The sequence below is a fragment of the Ruditapes philippinarum genome, unplaced genomic scaffold, assembly GCF_026571515.1.
Source record: "Ruditapes philippinarum isolate M1 unplaced genomic scaffold, ASM2657151v2 ctg4916_1_1_1_1, whole genome shotgun sequence".
Lineage (NCBI taxonomy): Eukaryota > Metazoa > Mollusca > Bivalvia > Venerida > Veneridae > Ruditapes > Ruditapes philippinarum.
This window is the reverse complement of record NW_026864372.1, coordinates 33,388-60,137: the sequence shown is the minus strand read 5'-3', so window position 1 is coordinate 60,137 and position 26,750 is coordinate 33,388. Positions and strand designations below refer to the sequence as shown.

At 32.6% G+C, this 26,750-nt stretch overlaps 1 protein-coding gene across 2 annotated transcripts in view; it reads right to left on the bottom strand.

Moving 5' to 3' along the window:
- LOC132725378 (uncharacterized) overlaps positions 1–26,750 on the bottom strand; it is a 120,395-nt gene that overhangs the window by 66,075 nt on the left and 27,570 nt on the right. Inside the window, exon 1 of one of the 2 annotated variants that reach the window (XM_060710480.1) lies at positions 22,337–22,522. The exons of the other annotated variant lie outside the window; for it this stretch is intronic. Coding sequence (XP_060566463.1) covers positions 22,337–22,373 — 37 coding nt within the window. The 5' untranslated portion in view covers positions 22,374–22,522. Of the gene's footprint in view, positions 1–22,336; positions 22,523–26,750 lie in introns of those variants that run through there. 2 annotated transcript variants of the gene reach the window in all.

Genomic DNA, 26,750 nt, shown 5'->3' with positions numbered 1-26,750 from the left:
ATATCTCACCCACCTAGCACCGTCTTAAGCAGTATATTCAGTCATTGGTAGTATAGCTCACCCACCTAGCACCGTCTTAAGCATCATATTCAGTCTTTGTTAACATATCTCACCCACCTAGCGCCGTCTTAAGCTGCATATTTAGTCTATGTTAACTTATCTAACCCACCTAGCACCTTAAGCAGGATATTAGGCCTTTCTGGAAATCTCTCAACCCACTAAGCACTAACTTGCGCTGTAATTAGTTTTTGTTAACATCTCCCGTCGACCAAGCACAGCCTTAAGCAGTATTAAATTTTGTAAACATATCTTGTCCCCCGAACAACGCTTTATGCATTATATGCATTCATCAATGTTGTTCAGATTAACAAAGTTTACTGGTAGATTTCATATAATTTTTTGAGCGTAGAATGCCGATCAATAGACTAAACATGATTTAGAACACCTGGTTTGAAGACAAACAAGTTAAGACATACGCTTGTTTAACAAATCCTTATTTTATTTTAAGAATGATATAGGACTTAATGTCTACTGTTACTTAGTTTGCTGAAAGATTAACTAACCAAGATAAAGTCATGTTATTTGATTCTTTAACACGAAGTATTAATACAAATCTAAACAAAATAGATCTATATAACACCAATTCATCAAGTCAATGGACATTAGGAAATGTTAAATAAATGGTTAGAATTATTAAACGTCAAAATTTAAGTACATGGTAAGACATTTCTTACATTCTTTCAATATGATTAAATTGCTATGTTCAAAAGAAAACGTTACCTCACCTATCAATGTAAAAATAATACTTTCGTTGTTATTGTTGTTGTTGTTAAAGTGTAACCCTCTGACAGATTCCCACAACTTCTTTTTAAAAAAGGGCAATACCAAAAATCCCAAATTTGATTGATTAAATAAGGGGTTTTACGTGAAATTTTTTTCCAACTCAATGCAAAATTTTTTTATTGTTTTTTTTCATTTTTTGTTCCTTTCGTTCCCTTTTTTTAAAACAAAGTCCCTGGCCTATTTAATATATAAATGGGAAAAAAAATAAAATTTAAAAGGGCCATTTTTCATAAAAAATATATTTGCTGTCTGATTTAAAGGGAAAAATTTCCCCTGTAAAGAAGAAAACTTGGGCTATATGCAATCTCCCTTTTAAAATGATTTTTTTCCCAAATTAAAAGTTCAAAAATTATGATTAAAGGGGAAAAAAAATTTCCCTTAAGATATTTTATTTAAAACATAAATTTTTTTTCCCCTTTAAAATGCATTAACAATTTAGGTTATTGCCTTTTGAACGTTTTGTATTTTATAATGTGCTCATTTTCAGTGTCGTTCTTAATTATATTAAATTATATAACTAAGAATGTATTCTTATGTCATAAGTGTATGTGTATATTTGAGTTTAATTATCGTCGCCACTGACTTCACATATGGGGTCATCCAGAGCAGTACTAATTAGTCATTTTTGGAGATAGTGCAGAATAAAGAAATATGCCCCAATTCAAGGAGCTTCTCCTGGTTCTTTAGCGTGCCAAGTATGCCAGTGGACACTAAAATATCATAGGACCCGACATTTTGCTAGACCTACCATACCCCAATCTGTGAGCTATTTTATCAGCTTTTATAGTGCCACGTTTTATGTATCTCCACATATATATTGACACATGTTGTAAACTTAAGATGCTATAATGATAATGATACGTGTTGATATAACTTGTGTTTTACCAGCATCCACTTCATAGAGTTAAAAGTATTCGAATCATGAATAGAAAGACTAGGCAAACTTCGTGGAGCTATATACTTACTAATAATAAAGCTGGGTCAAAGAATAAACTTTACATACAGTAAGGAGAAAACTCGGACTATATCCTGTGCAGTAACAATTTCTTAACCTTTTCCCTTATATAAGCGTGTTTCGACGGCTTTCTCCCTTTTGAGGCCTCAAACAGTGAAAAAATGCCCTATTTAGGCCCCAAACACTGTTTTTCATTGGAGAAATGTTGTTAAAAAAGTGACCATTTTTCGGCGCCGTCCCCCTCATCGCCAAGAAAAATTTTTGGACATGTGACAGGCTAAAAATGGCCTCAGGTCAATCTTAGGGGTAACTAGTAACCGACACTGAAAAGCCTTTTACTCTATCTCAGTTCATTGAGAAGTTTCAGCACTTTGAAATCAGTTTTGATGGAAGAAAACTATGCAAAATAGTGATTTTTTGGCAATTTTGAGACGTCCCCCCGTTGCCATGGTAACTGGAAATTTACCATTGAGCATGCTGTTACAGAGGCTATGGGTGTTGTCAACATTTGTGCCAAGTTTCATTAGTATTGAAGCATTTTTTCATAGTTTCATAGCAGTTTGAACTTGTTACTGAGGAGGCTTTTCAATGAAAACGGCCAGTTTTCGCAATATGGGGTAAAAGGTTAACCAATGGTAAAATGTCATATCTGACGTCATATATGATGAGTAAATGAATAGAAAGACCAGGATTTTTGTAATGAAACTATACTGGATTTCTAATAATGCATCCAGATCATAGAATAAACTAAACACACAGTACTTTGAACACTCGAATCATGTCATGTGCAGTAACAATTTCGTAACCAGTAATATACTTTTTATGACGCCATATGTGACGTCACATATGATGGCATAAAACACCTATACCCTGAATATATATTATATTTATGCATTTCAGATTTGGTAAACCAGTCATGGTTTATTTAAGATGTTAGTGTTTACCCATCGTATGACGTCACATATGGTATAAAAGTACACCATTTGTTGCTAAATTGTTACTGCAGGTGATAATAATCTTTGTCTTTGTAAACATGTGTTTAACACGGGAATTGCTTTTATTCCTGTTCTATTTCACGAGTCAATCTCTCAATCTTAGTACAGTGCATATATTGTACATAGCGTTATTTATGTACTGACAGCTTAGTCAGTGTAATATGGATAAAATGGAAAGGTAAAGGTCTAATTCTTAGTTGTCTGCATAACTGACAGCTTAGTCTTTATTTTATAAGAAAAAAGTGCGAAGTATGTATCCAACAAGTTTTAAACTAGGTCTGTTAGAGAGGGGAAAACAAATAATATACAAATCAATTTTGTACAATTCTTTATTATGAAAAGTCACACATACATGCTATCAGAACCAATCAAAAAGATACATTTTACTATTTAAAGTATAACATTTATAACAAAACCAGCAGAATAACAATGTTCTCATAAAGGTAATCTATGACAAGATATAATTGTTACAATATTGCCTTCATTTTAGAAACATCTCTCTATACTAATATATATGTCACCATTGTTTGATAAATTCAAGAAAGATGGATCTGTTGTATCCATTCTGATAAAATCTAAACTTTTTTAACCATATAAAATACATAATGTTTTAGACATGTCATTTATCATACGAGTTATATATATTATATTCAGGTACAAAATGTTAGTCAACCAAGGCCTGAATCTAAAGTTATCAATTCTTAAACAAAACCAGCTATTTTTAATAAACAAACAAAGTTCCATATAAAGTGAATAGAATTGTTTCGAAAAAGTTTCATGATTGTTCAGTTCAGTCTCAGACAAAGTTCTTATTGATGCTAACAAAATAACATATACTGAATAATGATTTCAATGAACATTTCAAGTTTAAAACAGTCATGTTTCATACATAAGCATATGTACAATTGACATAACATATTCCAGATTGAACTTATCTTAACCTCATATAGAATTGTTAAAATATAAATATTGACAATATAGTTTTGTCATCATGTACATGTTATTATAGTTTTACAAATGTACTTGATTTAATCTATATTCCACGTTACAAACAAACATGTCTGATGAATGTATTCAAAAGACATAACATATCTAAACATGAAATAAACATAAACATTCATATACAATGTATCTAGTAAACAATTAATAACAAACTTCATGTACCGGTAATTATATGTTTACTTATATACTAGATGAATTTACTCTAAATATACATTTAAAGTTTATAGACACATTTCGCCTCAGAAACGAATAGATTTTTATTTTTGTAAAATGGCAAATATGTGTTTATAATGTTGAAATAATAGACTAACAACATGAGATATTTTTATCACGTTGCAAAGAAATGAGTTTGAAAAGAAAATATTTTGTGTAACAATAAATAATGAAAGCTTTTGATAGATAAAAGTGATTGCATTTTTAAGGCTTATTGGGCCTTTAAAACAAATAGGTACAAAAGTATAAAATGTATGTATAGTGTCATGTCACATAACATAACTTGTTTTAAAATAATATAAACTTATTTTCATAAAAGGATTGCAATAGCTTGTAATTATACAATTAACAATATTAGCATGTAATAATATGTACTTGACACATTCAATCAGAGTTTCATGTAAGAAACACATTCAAGCAGAATTTCATGTAACAAACAGACATGTGTAACATATGTTTATATATAACATATCTTAATATTGGTACATGTTTATACTAACATGAGCAAGCATAAAATCTAACATACCTTTAATAAGATGTAGTTATATCATTACTGTCTGAAAGTATTAAATCTTTATTTTAGCATTGTCCGAACCCATGGGTACTGATTTGGCTGAACTACATTCATCACGAATGAAGAGTATAGGCAACAAGTATGCATTGGTTACCCAGGATGCATTTTTAGACACAGGATTACAACATATCTTTTGAGTAATTTCATGTAACATATGTTTTACAATACATATGAAAGAACATATCATAGCTATGTTAACATCAGCAGAAATATAACTCATGCCTATAATGTGACCATATATTGGTAGTAAAATTTGACAAATTGTTTAATTAAAAAATTCTAATTCAACCGTTACAGAAATTATCTATGAAAACATTTGATAGTATATAAACTTGTAAAACATGGCTGTCTGTGTGAAAGAGCATATTGGCATCCAAGAGCTGGTATATATCCCTCAGGTATAGCTGAGACTTGTATATATCCTTGATGGGCAACTGAGAACTGACTTATGTCGAGAACTGGAATATATCCCCTATTGCGGGGTAGTCGAGAACTTATATATATCCCCCAAGGTGCAGTCAAGAACAGGTATATATCCCGGGGATGTAGCTGTGAACAGGTATTTATTTCTAAGGGGCAGCTTAGAACTGGTATATATCCCTTAGATGTAGCCGACAACTGGTATATATCCACCAAGGGGCAGTGAACTGGTATATATCCATGACTGACAATGAGAGGCAACTACGGACTGGTATATATCCACGAGGGGCAGCTGAGAATTGGTAAATATTACGGAAGGACAGCTTAGAACTTTATATATATCCCTGGGTTAGCTGAGTACTGGTAAATAATTCTGAGGGGGCGGGGCTGATAACTGGTTTATATCTTGAAGGGCACCTGAGAACTTGTATATCCCCGAGGGGCAGCTTAGAACTTAAATTTATCCCGGAGGAGCAGCTGAGAACTGGTTTATATCACAGAGGTGTAACCCAAAGGCAATAAAGCCAGTTGAAGAGTCAATGAGCACTTGCACCTGACAGCCATGTATATTTTATCTAAATTTTACCTTTCTATTGAGCGTATATATGAAGGTATAATGAAATCATATTTACATAAATCTTGTATAACTTGTTTTAATTAAAAATGATGTTATACTGTCTTTGTAATAACAGTATATACTAGTACATCTAATTTTACAGCAAAGTATATTTATAATTGCCCTGTGTTTAAATTTTATCATTCTAACACAAACAGCAAAAAATTCCCTTAAAGGAGCTCCACTGACTTCCAAAAGCCAAAACAATAAAGAATAAAAATATATAATCCAAAACAGATTAATTGGGGTACTCAATACGAAAAAAACAAGAGGGCCATGATGGCCCTGAGGTCGCTCACCTGTATATAGGCCCACCCCCGGGCCAATTTTTACCCAAGGGCTTTTATTTGTTTATTTGAACAGACTTGGTAGACACCCATAAGAGGATGTTTCATGCTAAACATTTAAGTTCTAGCTCATTGGGTTTTTTAAAAGAAGATTTTTAAAGTTTTTACTATACACATAGTTAAAAACAATGACACCCTGGGGCAGGGCCAGTTTTGACCCCCGGGCTTTTATTTAAACAAACTTTGTAGATATTTACTTAAAGATGTTTCATGCTTAATATCTAAACTCTAGCTATTTGGGTTTTTTCATAGAAGATTTTTAAGTTTTTGCTATACACATACAAAGAAAATCAATGACCCCCCCCCCCCCCCCGGCGGGCCAGTTTTGACCCGAGGTCTTTTATTTAAACATATTTGGTAGACACCCATTAGAACATGTTTCATGCTAAATATCTTAGCTCTAGCTCTTTGAGTTCTTTAAAAGAAATTTTTTTAAGTCTTTACTATATGCATATAGGGAAAATCAATGACCCCCAGGGGCGGGGTCAATTTTGACCCCAGGGCTTTTATTTGAACAAACTTGGTAGACATTTACTAGAAGATGTTTCATGCCAAATATCTAAGCTCTAGCTCTTATGGTTCTTTAAAGGAGGATTTTTTAAGTTTTTACTATATACATATAGGGAAAAACAATGACACCCTGGGGCAGGGCCAGTTTTGACCCCCGGGCTTTTATTTGAACAAACTTTGTAGATATTTACTTAAAGATGTTTCATGCTTAATATCTAAACTCTAGCTATTTGGGTTTTTTCATAGAAGATTTTAAAGTTTTTGCTATACACATATAAAGAAAATCAATGACCCCCCCCCCCGGGCGGGCCAGTTTTGACCCGAGGTCTTTTATTTGAACATATTTGGTAGACACCCATTAGAACATGTTTCATGCTAAATATCTTAGCTCTAGCTCTTTGAGTTCTTTAAAAGAAATTTTTTTAAGTCTTTACTATATGCATATAGGGAAAATCAATGACCCCCTGGGGCGGGGTCAATTTTGACCCCAGGGCTTTTATTTGAACAAACTTGGTAGACATTTACTAGAAGATGTTTCATGCCAAATATCTAAGCTCTAGCTCTTATGGTTCTTTAAAGGAGGATTTTTTAAGTTTTTACTATATACATATAGGGAAAATCAATGACCCCCCGGGGTGGGGCCAATTTTGACCACAGGACTTTGATTTGAACAAACTTGGTAGACACTCACTAGAAGATGTTTCCTGCTTAATATCTTAGCTCTAGCTCTTTGGGTTCTTCAAAATAAGATTTTTAAGTTTTTACTATATGCATATAGGGAAAATCAATGACCCCCTGGGGCCGGGCCAATTTTGACCCAAGGGCTTTTATTTGAACAAACTTGGTAGACACTCACTAGAAGATGTTTCATGCTTTATGTCTAAGCTCTAGCTCTTACGGTTCTTTAAAAGAAGATTTTTTAAGTTTTTACTATATGCATATAGGGAAAATCGATGACCCCCCTGGGCGGGGCCAATTTTGACCCAAGGGCTTTTATTTGAACAAACTTGGTAGACACTCACTAGAAGATGTTTCATGCCAAATATCTTAGCTCTAGCTCTTTGGGTTCTTTAAAAGAAATTTTTTTAAGGTTTTACTATATGCATATAGGGAAAATCAATAACCCCCTGGGGCGGGGCCAATTTTGACCCCAGGGCTTTTATTTGAACAAACTTGGTAGACACTCACTAGAAGATGTTTCATGCCAAATATCTAAGCTCTAGCTCTTAGGGTTGTTTAAAAGAAGATATTTAAAGATTTTTCTTTCGGTTGCCATGGCAACCAGAGTTCTGCATGGAATTAAATTCTTTGAACAATTTTTAAAGGTGACCACCAAAGGAACATTCCTGTGAAGTTTGGATGAAATTGGCTCAGTGGTTTATGAGGAGATGTCATTTAAAGCAAAAGTTTACGGACGGACAACGGACGGACGGACGCCGGACGAAAAGCGATCACAAAAGCTCACCCTGTCACTTTGTGACAAGTGAGCTAAAAAATGATACTAAAGTAATATACTCAGAAAAAAGAAATGAAAATCGATATTAATGAAGTGTAATTTTCAGACGGACTTTAGCTATAAACATTTAAACACTGTCAACAGGACAGTGTGCTCGACTTTCCACAGTGATGGATAATGCAGATTTTTTTAACTTCAAAAAGGGAAATAATTCTGTCAAATATCTATGTTATAGTCCATGGTGCTCAGACAGTGACTTCCTATTACTCTCATATATTACTCTCATAAAATCAAGTAAATATAATTCTGAGTACGTCAAAAATCCTCAGTGGAGTCCCTTTTAACATTTTGAGTAATACTGACTAACAGTATTAACTTGTACACATTATCATTTTGCATAATCATAATTTTTCTCTCACTTTTTTCAATTTTTACAATATAAAACAATCAAAGAATGAATTTCAAAAATAAAACAAGTAAATGGTTCTCATCTCAATGAATAAAAGAATTATGTATACCATTCACTTGTCCTACATATCATCTAACAGGTATTCACATATAAAATTTACTATTCCTCTATATCATATACATGTAATCCTATATATCACTGGTAATATCATATACTGTGACCCTGTACTAAATCTTATATAACTGGTATTTATTATACAATTCATTGTCCTTTACAACATATAACTGGTATTTGTATATTACCATTCTATTGTTCTATAGATCATATAACTGGTATTCATATATAACCATTCCATTGTTCTTTATATCTTATAACTGGTATTGAAATATACTGTTCCCTTGTCCTACATATCATATAGCTGGTTTTTATATTTACCATTCTCTTGACATATTTATCATATAACAGTATTTACATATACCATTCCCTTATCCTACATTCTATATACCTTTGTACCATTCCTTTGTCCTATATAACATATTTATTTGTTTATACATGTACCATTCCCTTGTCCTATATATCATATAACTGGTATTTATATATACCATTCCATTGTCCTATTTATCATATAACTGGTATTGATATATACCATTTTCTTGACATCTTGATCATATAACAGTATTTACATACACCATTCACTTATCCTACATTCTATATACCTTTGTACCATTCCTTTGTCCTATATAACATATTTATTTGCTTATACTGGTACCATTCCCTTGTCCTATATATCATATAACTGGTATTTATATATACCATTATCTTGACATATTGATCATATAACTGGTATTGATATATACCATTTTCTTGACATATTGATCATATAACAGTATTTATATATACCATTCTCTTATCCTACATTCTATATACCTTTGTACCATTCCTTTGTCCTATATAACATATTTATTTGTTTATACCATTCCCTTGTCCTATTTATCATATAACTGGTATTTATATATACCATTTTCTTGTGCTATTTATCATATAACTGGTATTTATATATACCATTTTCTTGACATATTGATCATATAACCGGTATTTACATACACCATTCCCTTATCCTACATTCTATATACCTTTGTACCATTCCTTTGTCCTATATAACATATTTATTTGTTTATACATGTACCATTCCCTTGTCCTATATATCATATAACTGGTATTTATATATACCATTATCTTGACATATTGATCATATAACTGGTATTGATATATACCATTCTCTTGACATATTTATCATATAACAGTATTTACATATACCATTCCCTTATCCTACATTCTTTATATATTTGTACCATTCCTTTGTCCTATATAACATATTTATTTGTTTATACCATTCCCTTGTCCTATTTATCATATAACTGGTATTGATATATACCATTTTCTTGACATATTTATCATATAACCGGTAGTTACATATACCATTCCCTTATCCTATCATATCATATAACTGGTATTTGAATGTTATATTAATTTTTTACTTCTTCTTACCTTGTACATTAAACATTTGTGGTATGATATTTACATTAAATTTACTTATTCATTAATTTATTTAATTGTTTATTTACATATCTATTTATGTATTCATAATTAGAACATTACATTTTTCAAATCTCTTATTGTTTTCAAAAACTATCAATGATCTTTACAAAATAACCTTTACCCTTATTAAGATCAATATATCTAATATATTTCACTGCATTTTTATTTATTTATTTATTTATTTATTTATCAACACAATTTGAATATTACTTTCTTCAATTTCAATATTGTAAAATTTAATAATGCATTGTGTGACCAGAGATCAAAATTTAATTTAACTGTTTTGATGATTGTTATCATAATGTATTATATTTATCCTCTTGCTTTACAACAATAAGAAAAGTACTTGTCATTAGTATCACTTTTTTTGATGAAAATAAAAAACAAATTGATCGTGTCTTTTAACATGAAATTTAGTTTAAACACTGTAAGTATCCTATATCAATATGTTAAAAATTCAAACCAGTTATTTTTTGTTGAAAATGAAAAACAAAACAAAAAACAACAACAACAAAACATTAAGTTAAAATACTACATAACTACATGGATACTTTATCCCTTTTTTGTTGAAAATTTAAAGGCATGTATCCTCTAAATGTTTTAATTCCAAATCATTTTTTGTAGTGAAAATGAAAAAAATAATATTTAAATTTATGTCTTTGAATATGCAATAATTACTTTAAACCACAATATTAACTACATGTGTTCTACATCACTTTTTTGTTGAAAATTTCAACACATAAAATTCATCAAGTTTAACATGAAATAACTGATCTCTATCCTTTACATACTGTTTAGCATCATATCCCTTCTCTCCTCCTAGTCCTTGTAATACCAATGTAAACCTATCATCATTATCCTCCTCACCATCTCCTGTTATATAACATTCCACTACACTCACATCTACAGTATGAGGAATATGAGGAAGACTATCAACAAACTTCTGCCATGTTGACAAACTCATTATGACTTCATAAAGCTTAATGTTCTTTAAACTCTTCAACTCTAAAGGTAACTGTATTATACTGTCAGTTAACCTACACCACCATAACTCAAGCGTACTGAGATTGTGTAACAATGGTAATACTGTGACTAGTCTCTTTGTTATGTTGATATGATATAATTGAGATTCATTGTTATCATCTCCATACAATTCAAGTTCTTTTAACTTGTAAGATCTTTTAATAATATCAAATATTTTCTCAAAATTACAATTTTTCAAAACATTTACTTGAAATATTTCAAGGTTTGTAGTATCAGCATCTATCACACTAACAGTATCTCTCAAACAAAGGTACTGAAGTTGTTGATGTTTTGATAAATTTACATCATGCTGCTTCCTACACTCACATTTAACATTAGCAAGACGTATTTGTTCAAGATGACTGGTTCCCTCAAGAAAATTACAAAATGTAGTAGTATCATCATGACTCATTGTTATACGACTCATACTTATTGCTACAAGATTGATCGTACTAGGTAGGTAACTAACAACTGTTTTATACACTGGGTAATACTTGTCAATGTAAGAGACAAGAGACAGAGATTTTAATGTTGAAGTATTTACTTTAATTGTCTCAGAAACACAATTGTTCATCTCATCAATCATCTGTTCATCACTCTGTGTACTATCACTTTGTGTACTTGATAACCGTTGTGATTCAGATTCATATCTTATTGCAATTTTTTCAAGATGATGAAAAATTGGTAAATATTTTGTAAATTTAACATTTTGTGTGTTGATGTAATCTACATGAATAGACAGAACAGAGTCAGGAACAATCTGATGCTGATCAATACTTGAACAAACAATATCACAATCATCACTATCATCAATGACCAAATCTCCTATATAAAATACATGATTACTTCCTATACTACATGCTGCATTTAATTCTTCCATTGAGTCAAACATAAGCTTTTGAATATCAGTAATACAATTATGATCCCTATAAATGCTACTATTTATTGTTCTCCTGTATTCCTGAACACGAGAGTCTTCTGACACAGAATCATATATGTATTTTGAAACATGTGTTGCTAATTTAGGTTCTAGACCAGATAGCATAATGATAACATTTGACTGCTCTAATATGTCATTTACTGTTGAACATTTCTGAAAAACCTCATCAATAAACTTTTTGGCTAATTCAACATTTCCTGTACTATCTGACGAACCATTTTTTGACAAACCAATTTTTGCATTGAAATTGATACCAATAGTCACTGCAGCCAGAAATTCTTGCATTGATTTGTGAATAAAAGAGAACAATGAGCTTGGTGGTTCTGATACAGATAAACTTGGACATTCATCTTCTGTAATTATTCCAAGTTTCAAGCAATTTTCTCTTACTTCATCTGATATATCTAGTTCATCAAACAAACAAATGTCAAATGTCAAGGATTTATCCTTCGGACAATTAAATAGTGTCTCATAAGCCAACTTTGACACATAATAAATGAGATGGCTGTTTAATTTTAATATGTTTTTATCAGCTAAGGTTTTAGGAAGATCTACTTTCTGAGCACCCTCCATGAGTCGAGTACTTGTTCCTGTAGTTTTCATGTCATTCCAGGTAAAGAAAAGTTCTAACATACCCGTGTAGATGGCACATTTTGAAGATTTTATCGAGTTTACCATCAAACCATAGACAAATCAGTTGCTGCAACATAATTGGTAGCTGTTTTAAACTTTCCAGAGACTTTTCTTTTAGCTTTCGTTCACAAACCAGGCAATTTTTCTAGCATGCCTGCTGGAATTTAATTGAGAGACTGTTCTATCTACCATTTCCCTTTCACATCTCAAATCAAACCTTTCAGATTCAGTAATTGTTCAATTTCTGTCTCACTTATTCCTAAGGTGTGAACTTTCCATGGCCGTGATGTAGTTATGATTGCATAGTCTTTATTAACATCCTGTTTCGGGAGACCCATTGTCTGGAACTGATTGTAGGATTTCCTTTCAGAAGACCATTCATCTAAGCCATCAAGCAATATAATAATCTTTGCAGAGTCATTTTTGAGAACCGGGCTTGAAATGTCAATATCATACTGATTTTTAATCATATCCTGGACACTGTCTATGTCTTGATTATGTCTTAGGGAGATATAAAACATGAAATCAAATTTCTTCATTTCCTTGACGCCTTCAAACTCATCTTCTACATTTTGTGCATCACTATGTGCAATACACCAACAGTTGACGAAATATTTACAGAAACTACTCTTACCAGACCCTGCATCTCCAAGAACATATATATGTCTCAAAGGCACGCCCTTCTTTACGAAGATTTCTGACATTGACTTGACCTCAATCTCCATTGTCTCCCCTTTCTTTCCTTTTGTTTCTCTTGTTATAGTGGGCCTAACATAAATCTCACTGAAGTTACATTTCTGACCACCTCGTGGTAGTAAAGGCATTGCTGGTACTTTTAGCAAAGTCTTACAGTATGATGCTTTCATCTCTTTCTGCCATTCTAGAATTATAATATAGTATAACATTTACATGACAAGCCACCACTAATGAGTGATTTAGATCATTAATGAACACATAATGAATCATTATTTTCAATGTATACTGTATTCCTAGAAAAGATTTCGCGCATTTTAAGTTAGCGCTTTTCGCGGTAGGCATGATTACGCGAATCTCTATAGCCGCAAATATGTAACTTATAACAAATCCGCGAACATTTCTAGCTTCAACCAAATAAAACATAAACGTTCCAAATATTTATTATAATCTACTTACACAATAACATATAAACACAGGTGCTATAGAAATGTGTAAAAAATTATGTAAAGTTCATCTCCTTACTAAACCACCACATGTTTTAGCTTGTAATCCATATTTACATTTCAATATACATGTACCTATAATGCACATAACAAAACAAAAAAAAACATGGAAAAATGTCAATTATTAGTAATTATCACGCTTATTCACATTATTTGCTAGTCACAGCATATACACGGTGCATATCCATATCGGTACCCTCTTTGCGAAATCTGCTCAAATTCTGCTAAAAACAAACCAGCGATGGATAACAATCCAGTAAAGTTTCATTGTAATAAGGAAAGGAGGTATGACACGTAGAAAAGATGTATACCACGGAACACTAGAATGTTTTATTTATGTGCTGAATTGTCATGTGCCAGTTTTTCATGTACCGCAACTTCACAATAAGCTACAACGCAGATTTCGCAAAGAGGGTACCGATATGGATATGCACCGTGGTATACAAAGCATTTACAGTTTACGTACATTAAATGACTTGGATCTTATTTGCATGGAGAAGGTGTAATCCTTTGTTTAAAGTACAATAGCTACATTGATAAACAGCTGTTATGATGTTATAATGAAAGCGATGTACAGTCCAATACTGTTAAAGTAGCACAACACAACGGAGGGACCGAGGGAAAAAACAAAACCGGGAAATTTCCTGCTACATTTGAGTAAAACACTTGTTCTAGTTTATAGATTTTAAGGTCAATCATGAATTGATGAATTATTTATGTGACATTCATAATTGGAAAATCAAATACATGTATATTAGGCCGTAGCGACTTTATATTCGCTGTTATTAAAAATCTGCGAAAATGCCGACGTTAAAAACGCGAAATATTGTATCCGCAATAATTACAAGGAATACAGTAACAAGTAAGTTTTATGAAATTATGAATTAACTAGAAGGGTTTTTGTCACAAAAACATGATTTAGCTTATCTATATTCCAAAAAAACATGTCTGATTTTGCCATTTCATATCCTAAAAAAATACATTCATGATTAAGCCTTTTTATATTTTTTTTAAATACCTGTTTTAGCCTATTAATTTTCCATACCTGATTTATCCTTTTCATATTCTATATAACATACATGATTAACTTAAGCCTTTTCATATTCTATACAACATACAGTTAAACTTCGTTCGCTTGAACTCGGATCGCTCGAATACCGCCCTTCGCTCGAACTCATCACCCAGTCCCGGCAAAATTCCTATATAATATATATTGTTCTACCTCGGATCGCTCGAACACCCATAGCTCGAACTCTCGAACCTGATCTCTGGTCTGTTCGGCAGAAATATAGTGTAAATCACACCTTTTTGGTCGAACACAAACAGACAACAGAAGTTGCGGGTCGACATGTTCTAAATAATTAACAGTCGGTGACACATGTTTTAAACACCTCGTGATCTTGACAAAGGCAATTAAAAAAGGATAAGTAAGAAGAAAATTACACGTCAACACCAGGGATGTTTATGTTATTTTATTATCTACCGGTTTTGACCTACCGTGAGGTCTTCATCAGGATAAATTTTGACAGAAATTTGGGCCTGAAGTATTAAAAATGTATAGGATAGTAAGTCACATGACTGACCAAAATAGTAACAAAAAATCTAAAAATAGAATAAGATTTGGCTCAGTCACCATAAGTATTACTATTTCTATGTTATGCACTTTTTTAATGTTAATATATGTTGGCATCAGTTGTTTTAATGTACAGTCTAGTTTTGAGGTTACCATTTACATCCTTTAACTATTTAACATAAAAAAGTGAGCTTCTTTGATGGCTGGCGATTTTATATGTAATTTTGATAAAGAAGTGAAAATCGTTCAAGTGGGCCAAGAAGGAATACAATTCCTCACAACGATGTGGCCAAATGGTAAAAATGTCATCAATATATCTGCACCATATGAGTGGTTCTATTGGTTGGGTGGCGAGAAATCTCTCTTCTAAGTACGCCATGGATAGAATAGGATAATTATGGGTATCAAAGTCAATATGTGCTTCGTCCCACTGTAATTGTGAAGTTGAGCTGATAACTGGTACTTTTGGTATGAATGATTTAATGATGGATTTTGTTCTTATGTACTTTTCTAAGTATAAATTATTATATTGTGTTCAGGTCTTTTGAACATGAAGTTTCTTTGGGAATTTAAATCTTGAGATTTTCGGTTCGTCAATTTTGCGCTGTTTCTGACCTTCCTTTGTTTGTTTTATCTTCGGATTTAATTTAGACCTTTCCTCTTCCGGAAGTGTTGCTATGGACGTTGTTGCCGAAAGTAAATGTAATTTGGTTTCTGATTGGTCGGATTGTGTGAGTGAATATATCCGGTTTCGTTTTCGATGCAATTTCCCTTTCCAAGGGCTCCGATGCTGCATTTTGTGATGGATCCAAAAAACTGGATACAAAAAAAAATCAATATGCTCCGGCCAACATCACGCATTTGCCTGGATGGTTATCCTGGTGAAGACGGATCCCGCTAAAGGGATACTAATTTCCAAAGGTTAAATCAAAAAAGGATAAGTAAGAATAAAATTACACGTCAACACCAGGGATGTTTATCATTGTTTATGTTATTTATTATCTACCGGTTTCGACCTACCGTGAGGTCTTCATCAGGATAAATTTTGACAGAAATTTGGGCCTGAAGTATTAAAAATGTATAGGATGGTAAGTCACATGACTGACCAAAATAGTAACAAAAAATCTAAAAATAGAATAAGATTTGGCTCAGTGCCAGAATGTTGTTAAGTCCTTGTGTAATAGTTAAATAAGTTAAAATACCATAGTTTTACAGAGTCAAGTGCTTTCTGATTATTGAAAAGTTCCAAAAGCAATTAAGGATAATTGATTAAAAAAAAAGGTGTTGTAATCGATTTGTTTGTTATGATACATTTTTTTATTTGCCGTCTTTAGTAACGATAAAAGGAAAATAACTCCTGAAATGCGCAAAAGTCAATAAATAAATGACGTTTACCCGGACGGCTTTAATTACAACCGTGGTTCATGTAATGTGAATTGTAACAGTGTAATCTATTTATAGAATGATACTTGTTCGTGTGTTTATTTTTGTAAATGACTACAAATAGAGCTGCTGTAATTTTATTTTAAATATTTTATTAATTCAATGCTTAAAGTAAAATTCACCCCATAATAAACATATACCGGTAAATATATTTTGAACAATGTTCACAGTTTGGATAATGATCGCCCGATCGAACTCAACCAATTACAATATGCATGAATATAGATTAACACAGTGTACCGTTAATACTGTTTTCAATAGGATATGACATATTCGACAAACGGATGTACTAACAAACAATTATATTGACGTATTTATCATTTGACCGATGTAAGCTGAACAACCTTTAGACCAATGTTCTATGTAATAATAGTTCAACCTCGGTTGGCTCGAACTACCGATCTCTCGAACAAATTTGCCCTCCAAGTTCGAGCAAACGAAGTTCGACTGTACTAGATTTAGCATTTCACATTCTTTTTAACAAACCTGACTGCATTCCAGATTTACCTTTTTCATATTCTATATAACATACCTAAATTAGCTTTTCCATATTCTATGTACCTGATTTAGCCTTTATTATATTCTATATAACATATCTGATTTAGCCTTTTCTTTTTCCATATAACATACCTGATTTTGCCTTTTCATATTATATACTACTCAAAAATTTGCAAAGGATCACTTTTTCTACAGTGTGTTAGTTTTGTGTATTTGTAATAAATGTGAAAATTTATCAAAAAGAATTAAATATAATTAGTAAGGAATTGATTTTTATGAAATTAATGACAATGCAAGTATTACTTGATATGTGCCTGTTGTGGAAAAAGTGTGCTGGACAAAAATCAACATTTTGGAAATCACAGTGGAATAAAAAAATCTTGCAAATGAAAAATGTTATGAGTAGAATGTTTAACACAGAGTATGGTGTATGTGGGCATTAATAACGGCCTGGTATTGCCGCAGCAAGGTGATCCTTAGAAAATTTTGAATTGTATATATAACATACCTGATTTAGCCTGTTCATTTTCTATATAACAAACCTGATTTAGCCTATCCATATTCTATATTACATACCTTTTTACGTCTTTTTTCTATTGACATTGTATATAACATTCCTGATTTCACCTTTCCATATTCTATATAACATACCTGATTTCTCCTTTTTTATATTATATACAACATACCTGATTTAGTCTTTTCGTTTTCCAACTGTTTTTGTTGAGGAGAAACTTCCACATTGAGTCTTTTTTTCTCCTAAAACATAAAATATATGATTTTCTTCATCAGGTCCGTCTGAACACATTTCATAACTCAATAATTTATGTACAAAATAGATTTTAACCAGGCAAAATTTCTTGATACGCATATCACAACAGATAAGGAAGGTCGTCTTCACACCACAGTATATACAAAACCGACTGACGCTCATATGTATCTACACTATTCCAGCTACCACCCAGTGCATCAAAACAACAGCATTCCGTATAGCGAACCATTAAGAACAATTTTAAACTGGGTACAACTGGCATCATGAAACTAGAAAGGTTTTTGTCACATAAACATATGTCTCCCAAAACTATGTATGGTCACTGATGTGAAGTTTCATTAAAATCCCACCAGTAGCTTGACCTGTGAAAGCATGACATATTTTTTTTATTTATAGCTCTGATGGCCATTTTGAGCAGCAAGATAGAATGTGAAGGTGATGTGCACAACTTACTAGGGATGGTACTGATCACTCCTATAAAGTTTGGTTGAAATCCCACCAGAGGTTTGACCTGTGAAGACCAGAAAAGACTTTTCTATTTTTGGCTCTGTCGGCCAAAATGGCAGTGAAGCGGAACGTGCCAGTTATGCAAACAACTAGGGATGGTACTGATCACTCCTGTAAAGTTTCCTAACCATCTGTCCTGGAGAGTTACACCAGTACTAGACTACCACTAATTTCCTCCGTGCTTAACTACCAAAGCATCTCCCGGGGATCAAACTCAAACCAGAGAGGAAACTGGATTAGAAGTCATCAACTCTAACCCCTCGACCACGGAGGCGTAAGCTGTAATACATTCACCGGTATATCAACCAGAAACCAACAATAATGCATGTACTGATGTATCAACTGGAAACATACAGTAATACAATAATACATGTACCAGTATATCAACTCAAAACAAACAGTTATACATGTACCAGTATATTAACCAGAAACAAACAGTAATACATGCACCGGTATATCAACCGGAAACAAACAGTAAAACATGCAACGGTATATCAACAGAAAACAATCAGAAATACGTGTACCGGTATATCAACCGGACACAAACAGTAATACATTTACGGTATATCAACCGGAAACACACAATAATACAGGTAACAGTATATCAACCAGAAACAAACAGTAATACATGCACCGGTATATTAACCAGAACCAAACAGTAATACATGCACCGGTATATAAACCAGAAACAAACAGTAATACATGTTCCGGTATATCAACCAGAAACAAACAGTAATACATGTACTGGTTTATCAACCGGAAACAAACAATAATACATGTACCGGTATATCAACCGGAAACAAACAGTTATTAATGTACAGGTTTATCAACCAGAAACAAACAGTAATACATGTAATGGTATATAATCCAGAAACAAACAGTAATACATGTACCGGTATTTCAACCAGAAACAAACAGTAAAACATGTACCGGTATATCAACTTAAAACAAGAGCCATGTCAACATGGCCATCCCTCGCCGAATGTGTTTGCTCATTGGAAGAATGTATATGTAGTAAAACAGAATAATTCTATTTAAAGAGGTCTTTTGGTAATGAAAACTGATGGCTATAGTGATTACAGATTTGAAACCTATGTGAATACTGATGGCTGAAAATAACAAAGGGCAATAACTGAAAAATAATGCAGGGTAGGTTATCATTCTTGTGTGCTGCATCCCTCCTCAGTAAAATCTATCCACCTATGAAGTTTCAAGTTGATACCTCAAACACTTTTTGAGAAAAAAAATTGAATTGAAAAATTAAGTATGAAAAATAACAAAGCGCAATAACTCAAAAATTATAAAAGGTAGAGTTACCATTCTTGTGCAGTGCACACCTCCTGAGTGAGATCTATGCACCTATGAAGTTTCATTTTGATATCTCAAAGGCTTTTTGAGTCATGCTCTGGACAAAAATTAATTTTGAAAAATAACAAAGGGCAATAACTCAAAAATAATGCAGGGTAGAGTTATCATTCTTGTGCCCTGCACTCCTCCTCAATGAGATCCATCCACCTTTGAAGTTTCAAGTTGATACCTCAAATATTTTTTGAGATAAGCTCTGGACAAAATAGCATGAAAAAGAACAAAGGGCAATAACTCTAAAGTTGTATAGGGAAGAGTTATCATTCTTGCGCACAACATTCCTCCTCAATAAGATCTATCCACCTATGACATTTCATGTTGATATCTCAAACACTTTTGGAGTTATGCTCCACTCAGGTAAAAAATTAGGTATGAAAAATAACAAAGGGCAATAACTCAAAAATTATGAAAGGTAGAGTTATCATTCATGTGCACTGCACACCTCCTGAGTGAGATCTATGCACCTATGAAGTTTCATGTTAATATCTCATAGGCTTTTGGAGTTATGCTCTGGACAAAAATCAATTTTGAAAAATATCAAAGGGCAATAACTCAAAAATCATGCAAGGTAGAGTTATCACTTTTGTGCACTGCACTCCTCCTCAATGAGGTCTATCCACCTATGAAGTTTCAAGTTGATAACTCAAATACTTTTAGAGATATGCTCCGGACAAAAATGTCGGACGGAAGGACGGACGGACGGTCGGACGGACGGACGGAGACTATTTCTATATCCTCCGCCGAAAATTTTCGGCGGGGGATAACAAACAGTAACACGTGTACTGGTATATCAACTGGAAACACACAGTAACACATGTACCAGTATATCAACCAGAAACAAACAGTAATACATGTACCGGTATATCAAGCGGACACAAACAGTAATTCATGCACCAGTATATCAACCGGAAACAAACAGTAACACATGTACCGGTATATCAACCAGAAACCAGAAACAAACAGTAATACATGTAACAGTAATTCTAAAACATTCTACCTCTTTTTGCTCTGTCTCAAGAACAGTAAATTTTCTAAGTACTAGAAACAAACAGTTATACATGTACCAGTATATCAACCAGAAACAAACAGTAATACATGTACTGGTATATCAACCAGAAACAAACAGTAACACATGTACCGGTATATCAACCAGAAACCAGAAACAAACAGTAATACATGTAACAGTAATTCTAACGCATTCTACCTCTTTTTGCTCTGTCTCAAGAACAGTAAATTTCCTTTTCATCTCTGTACGTTCTTTCTCAGCTTCCAACATCTGTGCTTTTAGTTCAGTTAATTTATTTTTCAGGTCCTCATATTTTTTTTCAGAATTAGTTGCAGCATTTTCTGTTGATTTCAAAACTTTTCCCATTTCTTCCTTGATTTGCCTCAGAATATCTTCAAAGTCTTCAGTAGTAATAATGAAGTCCTTTTTCTTCAGCTGATGAAAATAAATAAGTTAGGCCTATATTACATTTTCTATCATAAAAATGTAGCTATGTGATTTAAAATATTTACTATTACTATACAACATAATCACATATAAGCTCAATTTCATTTCAAAATTATCTCAATTGGTTTTTTATTTTAACTCTCATACTTTTTCTGAGGGCTTCAAAAATCTGCTTTTAAGGCAGGATTTGTGGTATAGTCATTTGATTGCCAGATTTATCTATTTTCTTCACCATTTGTTTTTCTTACCTGTTACTAACCAGCTTAGATCTGTATTATTTATGTTTACACTCTGTGGGTATTTTTATTTGATTTCATCATGATAAGTTAACTTAAGGCAGTTGTTACTTAAATTTGACTAAAATAAATTAACCACTTCGAGCACTTTTTTCTATTTCACTCTATAAATTTAGTAAAATGTGCTTATTTCAAGTTATGATAATTTAACTCTTTAAAGGTTTCAAACTTGTAATTTATCATGTACACTTACATCTTGGAGTTTCAGTACAGCTTGTTTTGCTGCTGGTTGATGAACAAGTTCCTTACCATCTTGTAGAACTGCAATCATGTCATCTAAGTAAGTATTTGCCTCGCTTTCCTCTAATTCCATACTGCTCGAGTGGAAAATCGTGTTTCTATACTGACGTACCTATTGAATGAAAAACAAATAATACAACATAGTTATAGGCTGTATCACTTAATTACACTCAAACGTTAAATGGACATTCTTTTTTATGCTTTGTTGCTGTATAAATAGAGTAGTTACCGTGGTAACTTACAATGAAGCGTAAAATTCTATGGTATCTACATTATTTAACAACATCATTGCAAAGGAACAGCAAATTATGCCAGAATAAATAAGGCTCAGTAATCAAGGATCAAATGTGCTTGAGTTCTCAAGAACAATTTTTCACATAGAGAAAAGCCCCAACATTCTACAGAAATAAAAGAACATTATAATTAAAGTATATAAATGATTAAATGATTAAATTTACCTTTGAAAAAAGATTGTTTGGTCCTGTAACATTGCATCCAATGTGACTATGAAAGTACTTGTTATTTATGATAACATGAAGCAACCCAGTACAATCAGTGTTGACTGCTGATGTCTTGTCCTTGTACCCAGGAGCATTTATAAAACATTTGCAAACCTCCCACGGTTCTGTCGACCACTGCTGGACATCACTATTTTTCCAAAAAGGTGCCGGTGGCATTGATGCATGATACTGTATAATGCTGTCATAGATGGCCCCACATACATTGTTTGGACAGGGTATCTTATTATTAGGAAAACAACAGTTACATTTATCTTGTTTGAGAGGACATATCCCTTTTGAGACTCGGACATGATCTGGCTGGAGAGTTGTTATCTGACAGGCGCCACATGGTATGTTTGGTTGAGGAGTCTTTGTTTGTTGTATTTTGTTAATAATATCGTTGTGCTGCTGTCTTCCAATGTCATCACAAAATGGCGCAAGTCCCTCTTTAAGATAACCCAGGCCTAGGCCAGCCTTAACCCACTGCCGGTATTTGTTATTCTTTAAATGTATCTCATGTGCCATCTTGATTTCTAAAACAAACAAAAAATATTTTTAGCTACAATTTGTAAGAATCCGAGGAAAACCATCATTAACTATGACTGATCACAAACACGTGTATGCCCTGAAAGCTGGCCCCAGTTAAGGGACCATGAACTTTGACTTACAATGAAGGCATTGCTACTATCACTAGAGATATTAGCCCCAGATTGCTCATCTATGATTCGCTGTTAGAAATGGTCATCACATATTATAAGAAGTAGATATTAATTGTTCCTCATTGAGCAGCCAAAATCAATTCAACCATTGCTATGTCTCAAGTAGAACTTGGAAGACATGTACGTTAGACGTCATCTCGAGACATTTGTGTGTCTTTTTTCTTTGGAATTATAAGCAAGGAAACTAGAAATAACAAACACATCTCGATATCAATTATAAATCAACTTTCCATAAATGTACAGTACAGCTTAAACAATTTACTAAAGTCCGTCAATCCCTGTGATTATTTTATGGTTGGATTGTCACGGAAACGTCCCTGCTACAGTTTTGACTTTCTGTTATCATCCGATCGGGTGCAATTTGTGCTGCGGAATATCGTCACTGTTGATCACTGTGAAATATTGCAGGGACATTCTGCTCTCTTGGGTGACCAATGATCAATTTATTACACGCGGTAATTTACTAAAATACATATGTAAATTGTACGTCAGAAAAAAATTAACACACCCAGCATTTGTCTCCTTAAATATCTGAAGGGCAGATAATTGCCCCCTGTTTTAAAAATTCATCGCAGACTGTCAATGCTTTTTACGAACCTGTGCTGGTAATGGGAGGCCACAACTTGTATGCCTTGTTTATATTATATACATGTATATAGATTTGATAAAATAAGGACAGATTTACCAATGCTCGTCTGTGGCACTTTTCCGAATGTCTGAATTTGGTCAGATTATGGACAGTTACATTAATGTTATATATTGGTTAAATTGAGGTCAGAAACTGGTTAGATTCAGGTCTGAAATAATTAAGGAACGGAATAATTGGTTTATAATTTCTTCTTTCTTTTTCACCAAACACTTGGATCACAAAAAATATCATCATTTTAATGTAAAGAATAGATGTCTTTCTACAGGCATTCAAATAAAAAGAATAATTAAAATACATCTAATATAAACCAACTTGTCAAAGAATCAAAATTTTACGTTATTGTGTTGTATTGTGTTTCACAATATCAGATGTATATAACAAGTATTGTCTGTGTCATATTGTTTAATAAAGAATTTCAATTTTAGCAGCGTTACCGTCTTATTATTTAACAAACAATCGCATGTAATATCCCAACAAATGGTCAATAATAATATCCTATTCCTAAAAAAATATTCTTAATCAATAAACTGCATTTAGTATAGGTTACAATTTATTCCTAGGTATTAACGGTCCGCCCTGTCCCAAAATATGGTCCGCCCTGTCCGTAATTCATTAATGCATACACATTGGGTTGTTTCCGTTCTTCCTAATTATCGCGAGGAAGTCACTTAATTCTCCATATGAATATAGATTTAATAAAATAAGGACAAATTTTCCTGTGAGCCTCTGTGGCAATTTTCAGAATGTCTGAATTTGGTCAGATTATGGACAAATTTTAGTTATATTATTGCTATATAATGGTATAATTTAGGTCAGAAACTGGTTAGATTCAGGTCTGAAATAATTAAGGAACGAAATAATTGGTTTATAATTTCTACTTTCGTTTTCACCAAACACCTTTTGGTAAAATATCAAATCCTAATAAAATTAGTATCATAAAGTATTCATCAAAATTATGATTTCAGATAACAAACATAACTTACAAATGCTTAATAAATGGGTGTTGCCTTTTCATTTGAAAACATCTATAATTATTAGCCTAATGTGGGAATTCCCCCAAGTTTATCATAAATTCACTTTCGTTTTTAATTGTTAACTTTTTGTAATTTGTGTTGGCACATTTGTTATTTCTGTTTCATGAAGTAATCATTTCGTTTCAGTATAAAATATGTAACATAACGGCTACAATATTTAAAAGATACTTACATCAATTTCTTCAAATTTTAAGAAAAATCTTATCCTGCACTAACCTCCGCCATACTGATATTTTCTTCAATTCTACAGCGCATGCGCGATTCATAAAGGCCTCACAACACTAAATATTGTCCTTCACTTACCAGTATTTAATGTATTTTCCCTCTATGGCTATATAGATTTCTAATTTTCTAATAATGAGGCAAAAATAGCATGAAAACTTTGGACTTATAAATAATAGATTTTGTTTTGATTGTTTTTCTATATTAACTAAAAAACTCAATGGTAAAATGTATTATATAATGATTTACATAAAAGTATATAGTGTTTCCGTAATGCAATAAAATTAGGTATAATTATGATAATGGCCTCAGCATTTTCTTTTGGTTAAAATAATTGCAATATAATATGTTACGTTCTAATAAAAATGTGATACAGTTGTTTGACCGGTTCCGGTGCAGTTTTACAACTTTTGGTGTCTGCATCTAATTAACAAATAGTTGGTATAAAAAATGTACCGTACCTGTTAGCTAGCTAGTTGATATTTGATTCGACTTCAAACCTAACAATTATTAGGAAATATATTATCTTTTATTCTAGTAAGAATACTGCTTGATTGAATCTGGTTGGTTTCACCGGTTCCGAAGCAAGTTCCGGTGCACATAACGTTACAAATGCCATTTGTTATATTACCTCCGAAGAATTTGACTATTTTTGCGAGCTAATACTAAAACTAAGTAAGTACACTACACACTTCCAGTCATATTTATTATTTTAATATTCATTCGGGGTATACATGTATATGTATGTTCTGTTTAAAACAGGGATCGATCGTATACAATGTCCAAGATGAAAATAAGTTTTTGTTTTGAAATAATGCTTGAACAACACTCATTCTAGTCCCATTACTGGTAAATATTTTTTATAGAAAATCTATGTTTTTAATTTTATCCATATTGACAAACATCTTTAGTTTAAATAATATCTGTCAACACTGACACATGTAGACATCCATGTCCATGTTTTGTTTTGCTCTATATTCTGCATTTTATTTCATTATTCAGTATTCAGTTATATAGATATTACACTATACGTACAGTACTTTTTATAAAATAATAGCACTGTAGGGTATTTTAAGTAATGACTTTCCTACTATATTATAGTGGCCTACAGTAATTAAGCGCATTTAAAAAAAAATGATTATAATTTAACTTTAAAATACGTATACCTCAAATAAAATGTTGGCACACTTTCTTACATAATACTTATTCATATATTTCAATATTAAAGAACATCTATTTCTTAAAAGAATTTTAACGCGAAAGGTTTTCATTTGGGTACATTCTGATAGTATTCCCGTCATCAAAAATACGTGTTTCGGAACTGGTCAAAATAGGTCTCCTGGTTTAAACATGTATTACTATCTTTATATTAATTTTTTTGCAAACATTTTTGAATGAAGTTGTAGGGCAAATAACAACTTTTCCATCGACATATAAAATGTGTCCCTTTCTTTCAGCTGACATTATAACATGTACCGATATACAAATAAACAAAAGGGGCCTCCGTGGCCGAGTGGTTAAGGTCGCTGACTTGAGATCACTGGTCCCTCACTGCTGTAGGTTCGATCCTCACTTGGGTCAAAATCTTTCATGTGAGGAAGCCATCCAACTGGCTTACTGAAGGTCGGTGGTTCAACCCGGGTGCCCGTTCGAGCCTGAAATAATGCCCGGAGGGGCACCTGGGGTGCATTATTTCAGTTACGAACGGGCACCTGAGTAGAACCACCGACATTCCGTAAGCTAGCTGG